General features: G+C 40.7%; 3 protein-coding genes across 5 annotated transcripts; 1 reads left to right on the top strand and 2 right to left on the bottom strand.

Annotated features, from left to right (window-relative positions):
- The first annotated feature begins 24 nt into the window (after positions 1 to 24).
- Positions 25 to 7430, top strand: LOC148233610 (glucose dehydrogenase [FAD, quinone]-like). The gene is made up of 10 exons (XM_088189070.1): positions 25 to 177; positions 238 to 498; positions 2910 to 3084; positions 3147 to 3471; positions 3529 to 3709; positions 3769 to 4184; positions 4245 to 4410; positions 6517 to 6727; positions 6793 to 6837; positions 6898 to 7430. The coding sequence occupies exons 1-10, from the start codon at positions 157 to 159 to the stop codon at positions 7002 to 7004; spliced, it is 1908 nt and encodes a 635-aa protein (XP_088045196.1). The 5' UTR covers positions 25 to 156; the 3' UTR covers positions 7005 to 7430.
- sqh (Myosin regulatory light chain sqh) lies at positions 7052 to 8674 on the bottom strand. 3 transcript variants are annotated; one of them, XM_088189077.1, is made up of 4 exons: positions 8501 to 8674; positions 8157 to 8381; positions 7957 to 8095; positions 7052 to 7449 (listed from the first exon to the last, which is right to left on the bottom strand). In XM_088189077.1, the coding sequence occupies exons 2-4, from the start codon at positions 8344 to 8346 to the stop codon at positions 7251 to 7253; spliced, it is 528 nt and encodes a 175-aa protein (XP_088045203.1). In that variant the 5' UTR covers positions 8347 to 8381; positions 8501 to 8674; the 3' UTR covers positions 7052 to 7250. The 3 variants fall into 3 exon arrangements, with proteins under 3 accessions (XP_088045203.1, XP_088045205.1, XP_088045204.1); XM_088189079.1 differs by having other exon boundaries at positions 8157 to 8398; positions 8501 to 8647; XM_088189078.1 differs by having other exon boundaries at positions 8157 to 8398; positions 8466 to 8628.
- A 4190-nt stretch (positions 8675 to 12864) lies between these two features.
- LOC148233608 (cuticle protein 10.9-like) lies at positions 12865 to 13662 on the bottom strand. Its single transcript, XM_088189069.1, has 3 exons — positions 13468 to 13662; positions 13217 to 13405; positions 12865 to 13154 (listed from the first exon to the last, which is right to left on the bottom strand). Exons 1-3 carry the CDS (start codon positions 13631 to 13633, stop codon positions 12994 to 12996), a joined length of 516 nt encoding a protein of 171 aa, XP_088045195.1. The 5' UTR covers positions 13634 to 13662; the 3' UTR covers positions 12865 to 12993.
- Between the last annotated feature and the right edge of the window lie 60 nt (positions 13663 to 13722).

Raw genomic sequence — 13722 nt, 5'->3', positions numbered from 1 at the left:
CGTATCATTTTTCCCGATCTCCTAACGAATCCGTTAACGAGCCGCTAATGGTCCGCTCGGGGTCATCGCCGTATCTTCACCCCGAATACCAGTTTGACCAGGTCGACGGTCTAGGAGTCGACGACATTTCGGCCGAGGGCGTCGGAGCGGCCGGTCATGGAGCACAGGTTCTCGCAGGTGAGTCGCGGGAACGCGGAGAGGAGATGAAAGAGGACGTGATCGCGACGAGCTTTTCAGGAATGCGGCTGTCCCTCGGGTTACGCGGAGCCCGCGTCGTATTGGGGACCTAGCGCCGCGGGAGCGTGCGGCGGAGGCGCTTTCCTCGTCTTCATGTCCGTGCTGGAGAGCATCCTGCGCGGGCGCTGCGACCTGGCGGACCCCTGCAACCGCGTCAGGCCCCGGACCTCTCCCGACTACGACTACGACTTCGTGGTGGTCGGAGGAGGCACAGCGGGATCCACGGTGGCCTCCAGGCTCTCCGAGAACGACGACTGGAAGGTAGGAACAGAGGAAGAGACGAGCGGACCGATGCACTGTGGATATTTGGTCGACAAAAATTATTTCTCCAATTTAATTGATTCCATAAGTGCTCTTAGTTAAATACAGTACTCCCCGATTACGCGGTAGATTGGGGGCGTGCTAAGTGGGAGCGTGTACACGGGGATAAAATTATAATTTTTCGCAATACATATGTACGAATCAGTCCTCCCTTTAGCTTAAATGGGTGCGAGTGAGAAAGGAAAGCATGCTTCTATCTTTGGGTGAATAGACCTCCCATATTTACGGAACATGTAATTTTTGCACATTTTATTTCACTGTTCTAATTAAAGTCGTCGGGACAATTAAATGTCCCGTATTCAAGTAATTGTCGATAAAAAAAAGATTCTTAATATAAATATTTGAGAAAATTTGATTTCAATAATATTAAAGAAATATATTCAGGATTACAGTAGTATTTCGGAAAGATAAAGGAAAATGCTTTTTTTCGTAAAAAAAGATTTTGCTAATTTCGTACATTACTATTCTGCATTAAAGGGGCATGAATTTTTTTTTGTGTATTTTTAAATAATATGGTGTGCACTGTGATGCACAAAAGATCCCAGTGAAAATAAATCGAAAATGACTTCAAAAACAAACAATAAAATTATTGTACATTGTAAAATGCACTGGGTCTGAAGAGGTTATGGAATTGGAGTGAACCTTTAAACAAATATAAAGTTTTTGCATATTATTGGGAAAATCACCACACTGAATAAGTTCAAAAAACGGCTGGGTATCTATCTGATTTAGGAATAGAAGTAAATAAAAATGCCTTCTGTTCTAAAACAGTATATTACTAAATAAATAGAACATGCGAGACCAATGTACCAATACAAGGTCATACCGCACCTAATCATTCTTAGCGAGTGGGTGTGACGTAGTTCATGAGTGGGGGGGGGGGAGCGTTCTCGAGTATGAATCGCAGATTTTCTCAGGGGATAGTTCTCACAGGGCGCGTGTTCTTCGGGGGTCTACTGTTTTTTTCTTTTTGGCTATTTTATCGATATTCACCGGTTAGGTTAGGTTAACTAATAATTTAATTAAAAATTTTAACAAGTTTATTATTAGTCCAATATACAATTTTCCATATTAAAAACTATATTTTTTAATTCATGTGCAGGGCATAGCAGCATTTTGCCAACACGCCCTATACAGAAAAAAAAACAAAAAACTATTAACAACATATATTAAAAAAAAATATATTTACAAAAAAAAAACAAATTATATACATAAATTGTTAGATCACAACGCGTCCACCAACTGCGAGTACCTGGCTGAGAACTAATCAATACTATCCAACAGACAACTCCCCAATAAGCAGTGCTTATTTGCGCGTTGTCTAATATCCTGGACTTGTTACGTCTCCGACATAGATAGTGATACCAAGAGACCCTTATTAGACCCTTCTTCAATCAGATTTCTTCTCGTATTTGTATCTTCTTCTGCAATACTATTAATTTTTCACGTTCAGTTCACAGCTGCCACTTATTGTCAGGTAATTTATAAGATAGATGTAAGGTAGACTCAAAAAACGGATTCTAGCATTAAATATTTAAAGCCCAAACTTAAGTGTCTCAGGATTAACTTATTTATTAACTGTTAAAAGCCCTTAAAAGTTATACCACAAATGTAACATCTTATTGTAGAAGTTGTGTTGGTCTAGCATTCCACACCTTTTCATCAATTATGGTGTGCTTTACTAAATACATTTTGCTGCCGTCATGACTAGTAATCGCCAAAAGCAAGAAAATCGTGCCGTCGCAGTGGGAACACTTGTTACCGAGCGTTCCCATTGCAACGGCACCGACACGATATTATTGGTTTTACCGCAAATTTTTGACTTTTGAGAAATGATAATTGTTTTTGCGTTAATTGTCTTATATCAGAAGTCTGTAGTAATATTGTAAGGATAGCTATAATATTTTTAAAACATAGTGTAATACACATGTACAGACTAACTATGGAGCAATATGCGAGATGCCACGTCTGTCTGAATTTCCTCAAATGTCCCCACTTGCCCCCCCCCCCCCAAATAACGTCCCTGGTATTCAAAAGACGTCAAGAAACGAAGCGCGTGCATTCGCACAATTATCACCGAAACGGTCAATTGCGGTTGTCAATGTTGACATGATTGACGCTCATTGATGAGACCAATCGATCGCTTAGAGGCAATTGAAGCGCTGTAAACAATCAATTGGTCGCATCAATGAGCGCCAATCGCATCAACATTGACAATCCCAATTGACCGTTTCGGGGACCCTCAACAGAGCAACCGTTTTTAAGTATTTATAATCGACTTTTGCTGGCTCAGATCGAGCAAATACCCCACCCGCGACGAGCGAACGTACTCAAGCTTTCGCTTTTTCCAGGTGCTGCTACTAGAGGCTGGAAGTGACGAACCCCCGGGCGCGGCTGTGCCCTCTCTGCTGTCGTCTTACGCGGGAAACCCCTACATGGACTGGAACTACAGAACGGAGCCCGAAGAGAACGCCTGCCTGAGAGAGCCTGAGCGCCGCTGCTCCTGGCCGAGGGGTAAAGTACTAGGTAACTGAAATCTCTCGAGAAATATCTCTCTAGAATTTCGTTATATCGACGCGTTCTCCTAGGGGGCTGCTCGACGGTGAACGGCATGATGTACATCAGGGGGCACGAGAGGGACTACGACGGCTGGGCCGACGGTGGCGCGCGAGGCTGGGCCTGGAAAGACGTGCTGCCTTTTTTCAAGGCGTCGCAAGACAACCGACAGATCGGCAGCCTGGTGTCCCGGAAGCATCACTCCGCCGGAGGGCGGCTCACGGTGCAGCAGTTCCGCCACAGGCCGCCGCTGGCCGACGACCTCCTGAAGGCAGCCGAGGAGCTGGGCTACGGGACGAGTCGCGACCTCAACGGAGACCAGTTCAAGGGGTTCGCGGTGGCGCAGGCGCTCAACAGGTAGCCATTCTCTCTTCCCGTTTCTCTTAGTCTCTCTCACGCGGCGCTCTTCTTCAGGGACGGCTCTAGACTCAGCGCCGCGAGGGCCTTTCTGCGACCGGCAGCCGGAAGGAAGAACTTGCACGTGATGCTCAACTCGACGGTCACTAGAATCGTGATCGACCCGATCACCAAGATAGCCACCGGAGTCGAGTTCCTCTATCGCAGTAGAGAGCATTTCGTCAGAGCGAACAAAGAGGCGAGTGGTGTTTCGCCAATTCGTTTGCGATCGAATGTTATTTTATTCGCCGTTTTCAGGTAGTGCTATCGGCCGGCGCTCTCAATTCGCCCCAACTGCTGATGCTGTCGGGCGTGGGACCCAAGCGGCATCTAGAAAAGACGGGCGTTCCGGTGACCGTGGACCTGCCGGGCGTAGGGGAGAATCTTCACAACCACGTGGCTACCCTTGTCGACTTCGAGCTGACGGCGATTCCGGGTAGGAACCAACTGGACTGGGCCACCGTAGTCGAGTACCTGCTGCGTCGCGAAGGGAGCATGTCTTCCACCGGCCTCTCGCAAGTCACCGGGATCCTAGACTCGAAGTACGCCGCCCCGAACGGGAGCCACCCCGACGTTCAGATGTTCTTCCGAGGGCTGTCGGCCTCCTGCTCGCGGACCGGCGCCATCGACGAACCGCCCGATCCGGAGCACCCAAACGCGTTCGCCAAATTCAGGTGATTCGCGTTTATTTCGAAAGGAAGTCGATTCTCCGGAATAAAGCGTCGTCCTTTCAGCATAAGCCCTGTGATTCTCCACCCAAAGAGCAGAGGGCGCCTGGAGTTGGCTTCGAAGGATCCTCTGGTGCCGCCCAAGATGCACGCTCGCTACCTGACTCGCTCGGAAGACGTGGACACACTGGTGGCTGCAATACGAATGGCACTGAGGTTCGCCGACTCGGAGGTTATTTTTTAATATTAAAATTGCTCTTAATGACCAACAATTAATTTTACTCATATTTAATAATTTATGTTTCAAGCATTATGTTCATCCGTTGGTTTCCAACAGTTTTCTGTTTTACACTACACATTCGCTAATAGTAAACGAGTTACAGTAATGATAACTAGATCAGTTCGAAGGGCTCAGTCCTTTTTAAGAATATTAAAATCACGGAATATTAAAATCTTTGCAAGTTGTCCACATTGAGAAGTTGTGACTCGTTGTTGACGTGCTGTTGGAGCCTCGTTTAGCAGCAAAATGTTTTATAGCACTGACGACGTCTTCGACATCTAGGCCACGAATATCACGATGTATGTCTATATCGGGAACATACCACGGAATATTAAAATGTTTCGTAACATTTTATTTTTAAATTTCTTAATCATTTTAACGTAGCACTGTTTGGCACATCCCCAGAGTTGTATGCCGCAAACTCACACTGGTTTTAGGATTTGATTGCATATCTTGATTTTATTATACATTGATAGTTTGGAGTTACTTATTATCCATTACAGCTTTCTATATTTTATTTAATGTTCTTATTTTTACGTTTCAATGTATTTAGCTGTATTTTCAAATGGGATAGTGTTGCTGTTTATGAAAATGATTGATTTGGTAGTATGTTGTTTAGTTTTGTCTCTGTGTCATACTTTATCAAAAGCTTGAGCAACATCTAAGAAATCAGGCAATCAACTATTTTTTTCTTCTAGCGCCTTTTTCTATTAGATTAGTGATGCCATGCACTTAATCGATAGAATATACATTTTGGAACTAAAACTGATGGTCAGAAATTGCCTTTTTCTTCTCTATTATGGGTTTCATTCTTTTCAACAGGAATTTTTCGAATACTTTGGATATTATTAGTTTTGTGACGGGTGGCAATTAGACACAGATTGAGCCGCTGCAGTAATGTTTTATTAAATTTTAATGGTTGTTTACATTGTTAAAAAGCGGACGCGAGAGGACGCGTCCGAACGCCCGGATGACTGCCAGTGGAGAGAATAACCGTCACGCCAATGCTACTCAAATGCCACAAAGTTTTGGCCATAACAAATCTAGGCTCCCACATTAGTAGCGATGATATACATAGATCTGTACGATTTTACTTCGCTTAATGATTTTTCTGGCTTGGAAATCATTATTACTTCTGCTATTTTCTAGGCATTAGGCACATGTTTTAATCTAAACACTGCGTTAATTAAATATGCTAGATTAACTATTGCCTTTTTTGGAAGCTTCCTCATAATTTCTCCAGTTATTGTTTGGGTGTTTTATTTGAATTAATATAAGTTATTATCAGTGGCGTAGCTATGGGGGGGCGCGCCGCCCCGGGCGGCACTTGCTTGGGGGTGGCATATTCGCGATGGGATCGTCTAGTGTGGTTCTTAACCCTGAATGCACTAAAACATATATAAATCCACGAATAACAAGACCCTTATATTAACCAATTTATTATTTTAAGAAATGCTGATTTTATGACCCTGCAAAAAATGTATGGGGGGGGGGGTGGCAATTTTGAGGATCGCCCTGGGCGGCACATACCCTAGCTACGCCACTGGTTATTATTTCTATAGCTACTTCTTTTGGTGTAACATATTTTACTTCTTCATTTTCTATTCAGCCTCCTTGTCACTGTCTTGTATTTAAATTTCATTGCGTTTGGAGATTTTTTTCAAGATATTAGCAAAAGGGTTTTTGTTTGTTAATTATTCGCCCAATCTTCATTTATCGTTTTGATTGGCGGTATATGGATTATAGGCCTTTTCATAAATAATATTCTGTATCTTTATCTGCTATTAAATTGTTCAGGTAATTATTTATTGAATTTTCCTTAATTTTCGTTTTAATTGTTGTGCTTTATTATTTAGAATATTTTTATCCTTAGGGTCTCCGGTTTGATGCCATATTCTTCTTGTCCTTTTTTCATTTACCAGATTTATTATCTCTATTGTGTAGTACCTTGTAGGTGAGCTCTTTAGTATTGTTTCAAGCTGCTTTTTGTATGTCCTTGAAGTAGTAAAGGACTCGGAGGCGAGGACATTTCCGATTCGATCGCTCTTCCCCTTTCAGGTTCTGAAGAAGAAATGGGGCATCCGAGCGTCAAAGACGCCGATTAAGGAGTGCCTCAAGTTTGGCCAGTGGGGTAGCGACGGATACTGGAGGTGCTATGTGACCTATGCCACCGGTCCGGAGAACCACCAAGTGGGCACGTGCAAGATGGGCTCCGTCGACGACCCAACGGCGGTGGTGGACGAAGAGCTTAAAGTGATTGGCGCCAAAGGTTACAATCCTTCTTAACAAAACATTTGCCAAATCGCATAATGCTGAAAAAAAATTATCCGTCAGGTCTGAGAGTGATGGACGCCTCGGTGATACCGACGATCACTTCTGGTAATTTTTATAATTTTTTAGAAAATTGGGGTTGTTTACGACTAAACTTTTCAAACGCAGGAAACACAGCCGCTCCGGTCATCATGATCGCCGAGAGGGGAGCTCGCTTCGTACGAAACGCTTGGATCTCCAACAGACCTCCTACTGTGTTTGATCGAGTCGGATAGGGATCGAGGAGGATCGTCAAAAGAAAAAATACAATAAATAATATATATATGTATATAAAAACGTATTTTATTTATAAAACATATTCTTAAACTCCCGTTTGCTACGAATTAAGTCACGCTTTGTAAAAAAGTCCGAGAAGAATACTTTTTGGATTAAATGCCTCGTTTTTTATTCAATAATACTCGAATTGGAATGATGGATTTTGATTTTTATGGCCTCGATAAATGTAAACGTCCCTCTCTAAATCACTGCTCGTCCTTCTCTTTGGCGCCGTGTTTCAAGATGCGAGTGAACTCGGCGTAGTCGAAGAGACCGCCCATGCGAATCGGAGCCTCTCTGTACATCTCGTCCACGTCTTCGTCGGAGAAGCGGTCGCCCATCGTGGTCAACAACTCTCTGAGGCGGTCCTCGTTTATCACTCCGTTGTTCTCTTCGTCGAAACACCTGTATTGGAAATCCGAAGCTTTAATATTATTTGATGCGACTTTTTCTATTTTTTTTACAATGCAGTTATATTTTTTATGTAATTAAAAAGGTTAAAAATGAAAATTCTGGATGAGGAGTTAAATTTATGTGTAGATGACAAATGGTAAGGCCAGATATCCATTCAATCAATTAAAATGATACACATTATGACTCACTGTCGTATTTTTTTTGATAATAATCATTATACCTAATTATAATTTATATTTTATTTGCAAACGATATATCTTGTAAATAATAGTTTGTTGCGAAATTGAAATGGTTAAATAGGGTTGGCACAACAAAGATTTTTACACAAAGTAAAAAATCCAAACGAGCAATATAACAATAATAAAAGATAATTGTAAAAACCGTATTATAAATTATTAATTTGAATATAACTAGAAATGTTTTTGAGCAGTAAGCATAAGATATATGAAACAAGACACATTAATTATTATATAATAAAATAACGAACAAAGAGTTTACCCGAAAGCGTTCTTGATGACGTCTTCGGGGTCTGTGCCCTGCAGCCTCTCGCCGAACAGCGTCAGGAACATGGTGAAGTTGATGGGACCCGGCGCTTCGTTCATCATGCCCTCCAGGTAGTCTTCGGTGGGATTCTTTCCTGCGTCGGAGCGAAGGGCGCGTCAGATGGGGTCGAAGACGAGAATTAACACTAGACTCACCCAGCGAGGCCAGCATGTCGTGGAGGTCGTCCTTGTCGATGAAGCCGTCGTGGTTCTGGTCGATCATGTTGAAGGCCTCCTTGAACTCGGCGATCTGCGCCTGGTCGAACATGGCGAACACGTTACTGGTGGCCCTCTGGGCCCTCTTCTTGGTGGTGCCTCGGCGGCCGGCCGCTTTGCGGGACGACATCGCGACTCCGACTGACTCGCTGACTCACTGACTGACTGAAACGAAATCGCACCTTTTAAGGCATCTAGGTCGCATTGCGAAAGGTCACATCTGTCGGTCGAATACGGTCAAGAGTTTACTTTGCGGAGTGCGAAGGGAGGGTGGACTGAGTTACCTTCGAGGGGAAGCGCGAAAAGCGCGAAAAGCGCGAAAAGAATAAAAACCCCGCCCGAAGCACGATGACTAATGCACCGTCAGAGACGACAGACGGCAGCCGATGTTGCCGTGTTGCCGTTCGGGAGCGAATTCTCGCCACAGTGCTGCCACTCGAAATAATTAAATCGCGTTCGTAAATTCGCGTCGACGAACATTTATTTATTTCAAACTTTGAGAGATGGGTGAGTATATTCTCAGACGGCGTTTCAATCGTGCGTCAGTATTTGTTTGCCTATCGTCGAAGCTCAGAATATTCCTGCGCTTCTTAAATATTTTTCAATTACATCGTTAAATAATTTTAATATAAACTAACTGTTGACGCCCGTTTCGCTTATTGAATAACAAGAGAACGTTTATTTACATAAATCGCAAACGTCAGCGATAGAATTATTCCCGAAGACTCTTGATCCCGAAGGTTTTCCTACAACGTCTTTGTCCAGTAGTACTCTTAATATTTGACGAGTATGTACACTACGGCTCTGGTTTTGTAATAGTGATTTTAGCAAATTCTACTTACTTTTTATGACAATTCTAATATTATTTATATTTATTGTTTGCCGTTTCTGATGAATTCATTTCGGCAAATTGCAATGATTCTGCAAGTCTTTTTATACTTAAAATCTTTTTAACTTAAACAGATGTATAAAAATAACTTATTTCGAACGGTGGATATATTTCATAAGACATGAAGTTGTGCACTAAAAAAATTATATAATGGTTTAGTGGTGTTATAATATTCAGATTCTACGATTACAATTTTCTTACGAGGCAAGTTAAATTATTTTCTTAATAAATTCCAAATCAAATTCTTGGTAGTCGTTTACATTAATCATTTCATTAATGTGTGCGTATTCAAGATCTGCCATGTTGTAATCTCGTGAAGATAAAAATGAATTTAAGCAATTTATTGAAATTTATACGAATAAAATAAAATATATGGAATAAATTGATTGGGCATTTACGAAATACATGCAATAAACTATATCATAAAAATATGACATACGCGAGCAATTTAGAATAAAAATTGCATTATTCTACATAGTTCATAATTACAGGCTTTTTCTTATTATTTATAGTTCTCAATTATAAGATATTTTTATGATTTCATAACCCGACTTTTAATACTTGAGTTAACTCGTCGAGAATTAACTTGAGAATTTCACATATTTTTTAAAGTGTGTTTTATTCAAAATACCTACGCATACCTTCTTACTTTGTATATTTGGTGCAGCATTTGTTTATAAATCCTATTAGATTCCTGTTTGATTGAATTTTTGTGTGTCGAAAAAAAATTGAACTTTGTTAAGTAAAACTAGTTTTCACTTTGAATATATTTTTTAATACTGAAATATTATAATAAATTTCAAAATAATTGTTAACTGTAATTTGTTGTAATATATAATAGTGCATATAAATTGATTGTACCTATATCGAATAGAGAGGCTAAAAAAGGAACAAAGTAACGTATAAAATTCAATTTCTTTACAAAGCTGCTGAAACAAAAGAAACCTGAATCTTGTATAGGATATTGTTCATAAGAATTCATTGGAACACATAAATAATTTCACCACGTGTATACTATTTGAGAAGGCGATTTAATTAATGATAAAAATAAGTTCATAAATTAACTGAAATGTTTTAAATATCGTATAAAAAATATTGGAAAATAAAAATTCGAGCACTATTTATCATATGGATATTTCGAATGTACTGAGTGACTAGGATTTAAAATAAGCTTATTCAAGTATTGTACAAGCTATACGTATATTTCTGACAATCCCATCGACAATGGCCACGGACGAAATAAGTCTTATCAAATTAAAAATAATCAAAAAATATTTGAGATCAACAAGTAGTCAATTTGTATCTTTCTTTTTAAACAATTGATTAGCGCATTAGAAACATATAACAGGTAATTCGTAAAAGTGCCAAGGATAGTCACTTTGCGTTGCCTAATCCGAATAGCCGTTCTTCTCGTTCGGCCGACGTGTGCGAATATACCGATACATACATAAATGATTAAATGAAATTTATGTATTTATTGCAATATTTTTTTGTGGATTTATGTTATTATATTTTGAATAAAATTAGCAATAAATCTAAATAAAAATAACACTCGTTTGGAATATGTATAATTTATCGACAAAAGTAACCGTGAAACTGTCGTTTAATAAAATCTGTATTACTAATTTCGTTACTGGCAGTGTCGTAGTGGGGCCGGCGCTTTATTTAGAGGTAGGAGCGCGCTCATGTACATTTTACAAATTTCCAAATTTTTAAAACGTACCGGAAATTTCACGACAAAATCAAAACTGAAAAAAACCGTTCCTATCTGCGCCCGTGTAACACAAAAGAATCAAAGTAACAATAGGCAGTCCAATTCTATAGGTTGTCTGTACAAAGTCATAAACATACAACACAGTCTTTCTTCTGTGACACAAACACTTTTGCAGCCGATTGTCTTTTATTTTGAATTTTGACCGACCGTATTCAGGGGAGTGCAACCTTGGTACCTTATTCTATAATACGATTATGAAAATTTAAGCGCAGGTTAAAAAAAAAGTTGCTCTGTAAAGCTGAAAATTTTGCGCATAATAATCAAAAATTCCTCCACTCCTTGCATAACGCTAGCGCCCCACGACCGGTCGGAAGTAAGTCATCCCTTCGAGTGCACGCATCGTTTTCTCGGCGTCGATTGCATACTCGTACATTGGACAATTATTATTATTTTATTTGAGTACAGTTAAAAATCCAAACCATTGATTGTGATAAAGCAGGTAAGTGTTTCTACGTTTCATAGCTCTTTGTTGCAGTTGCTGTCATATTAAATACACAATATTGTTTTGAATAAGTACCAATTTTTAGTACTTTTTCCTATTTTTTTTTCTAATTTTGAGTTCATTAGTTATATTTCCCACCACTTTTTAATGTAGATTTTATATACAATATAAAGCTTAAGTCTAATTGCATACTATTGTTCTTAAAAATGGGACGGGGCTTAGTCGCGAAAGTTAGGACCTAAACGTTTTAAACTATTATAACTTTTTAATTAGCTGACGTGCTAACGTCAAATTTAAAATACAGTTTTATAATGATTGTTATTTTTTAATAATATAATCACCATGGTAAAATCAGTAAACCTCAAATTGTGGATCGCGTACTAATAAAATAAAAATTTGTTTAGAATCACCAAATATACACATGTTTAAAAATGAAAACAATACCGAGTATGATAAAATACTAGTCAAATACTTTTTCTTGTTAAAAAAACAGCAAATATCAAACTTTGTGACATATACAATTTATTTTTTATTTTTAACACTTGACGCGGCGAAATTCGCACGATCGTTCGACACGGAATTCCTTTTCCTCGAGCCTACAATTTAAGAAATACTTTAAATAAAATTGCATAAACTATTTCATGAAAAATATTTTTTTAAAAAAAAAAAGTTTTTTTTTATAATGTATTTTTTAACACTTATAATATTATATATTTGACTAAGAGCACTTATGGCAAATACCCCACAGTGCGACGCACTGTGGGGTATTTGCCCGAATAATCATTTCTTCGCTTTAGTTGATTCCATAAGTGCTCATAGTCAAATAAGTGTTAAAAAATACATTACAGAAAAAAAAACTTTTTTTTAAATATTTTTTATTTTTCATGCAATATTTCATGTATTATTATTTTAAAAAAGTATGTCAAATATTTCTTAAATTGTTAGCGCGACGAAGAGGAATTCCATGGTTCCTCGTCTAAACCAGTTTTTCTTCCTCGTCCAACGATTGTCCATTTGTATTTAGATGAGGTTCAGCTAGAAGTAAAGTGGCTACTGTATTTTTTAAAAAGAGTTTACTTTTTTGTTACATACTGGTCGCATTCCCGCTATGACAAGATTTGAACTTAATAATATTCTGTAAAAAAGACTTAATTAGATATATATATATATATATATATATATATATATATATATATATATATATATATATATATATATATATTTGATATGGAAAAATAAGAGTAGTTTTAAAATGTTCGTATTTTCTATTGCATATTGTAAATCAATGTTTAACTACTTGTTTGTCGAGCGTTTGGCGCATTTAGAACGGGCATCGTCATCGGCCTGAAATCGCTTTCGCTTTTTTGACTTATCCGCATCCGCGTTGAGTTTTCGCCGAAACGAAAAATTTTCGTGAGAGAATTTTCCACGATTCGATCCGAGGGCGAGCGAAGGTCTCGCGAGTCGCGACCGCGCACATAATTCGCGCGTTATGCAAACGTGCAATATTATGGTAATGGGAGATGACGAAAACGCGCGCTCGTTCGGTTATGCTCGTTTATTTACGTTCGTACATAATAATATAACAATTTATAATATAACGTTCACGACGCTTCTTCGCCTTGACCTTTACGCGGCGAAGAGCGCCTCAAGGCGGAAGAAGAGAGAGAGACTATCGCGCGGAGTCGGGGGGTAAGGCTGCTGTCCTGGCGGCTTCCCTCTCGGCGGCTATTTGCGCGTGCTCGGCGGCGATTCTGTCGAAGAGGGACAGGTGCATGATCCGCTCGTAGGTCACCTCGTCGGTGTCTATCGGGTGGGTGCCGTCCACGTTCACTGAAAGCCAACGCCGAGTTATCGAGGGTCGGAGGGATCTAGGCGCGGAAGGAGAGAGTTACCCGGAGAGCTCCTCCGGAGGGCGTGGTCCTCGGCGATCCTGTCGTAGAGCGCCGCGTGGAGGTTTTTGGCCGCGGCCACCTCCGGCGTGTCCGCGACGGGGTGGCTCAGCGAAGGGTAGAAGCCTTGTTCGTCGGCGACGTAGTCAACGGTGCGCACCTGATGATCTGGGTCCACGTAGGAGAAGGAGCCTTCGCGGAAGAGATAGCGTTAGTTTCGGATCGGGGGCGGACGCGTCACCGACGGCGGATACCTCTGACGACGCCGCTGCCGTCGCCCACTTCGCTGTGCACCCTGTCCGAGTGACCCGGGTACCTGCCCGCCTGGTAGCTGAAGGCGTAGGGCAGCGGCGGAGGGACGTCTCGTCCCGCGACGACCAGCGCCGCCAGCAGCGCCGGCAGGATCCGCGATAGAGCCATCCGACGGAGATCGCGATCGGCGCTTCAATGAGGCGACTCTCTCCTATCTCGCCGGCCTCGGTTTCGTCTCTCCCGCCCGTTCCGCCCGA

Source organism: Plectrocnemia conspersa, unplaced genomic scaffold, assembly GCF_051122295.1.
Source record: "Plectrocnemia conspersa isolate PC_06_02 unplaced genomic scaffold, ASM5112229v1 ptg000007l, whole genome shotgun sequence".
Classification (NCBI taxonomy): Eukaryota; Metazoa; Arthropoda; class Insecta; order Trichoptera; family Polycentropodidae; genus Plectrocnemia; species Plectrocnemia conspersa.
Note: the sequence above shows the minus strand (reverse complement) of the source record. Positions and strands in the feature narration are given on the sequence as shown.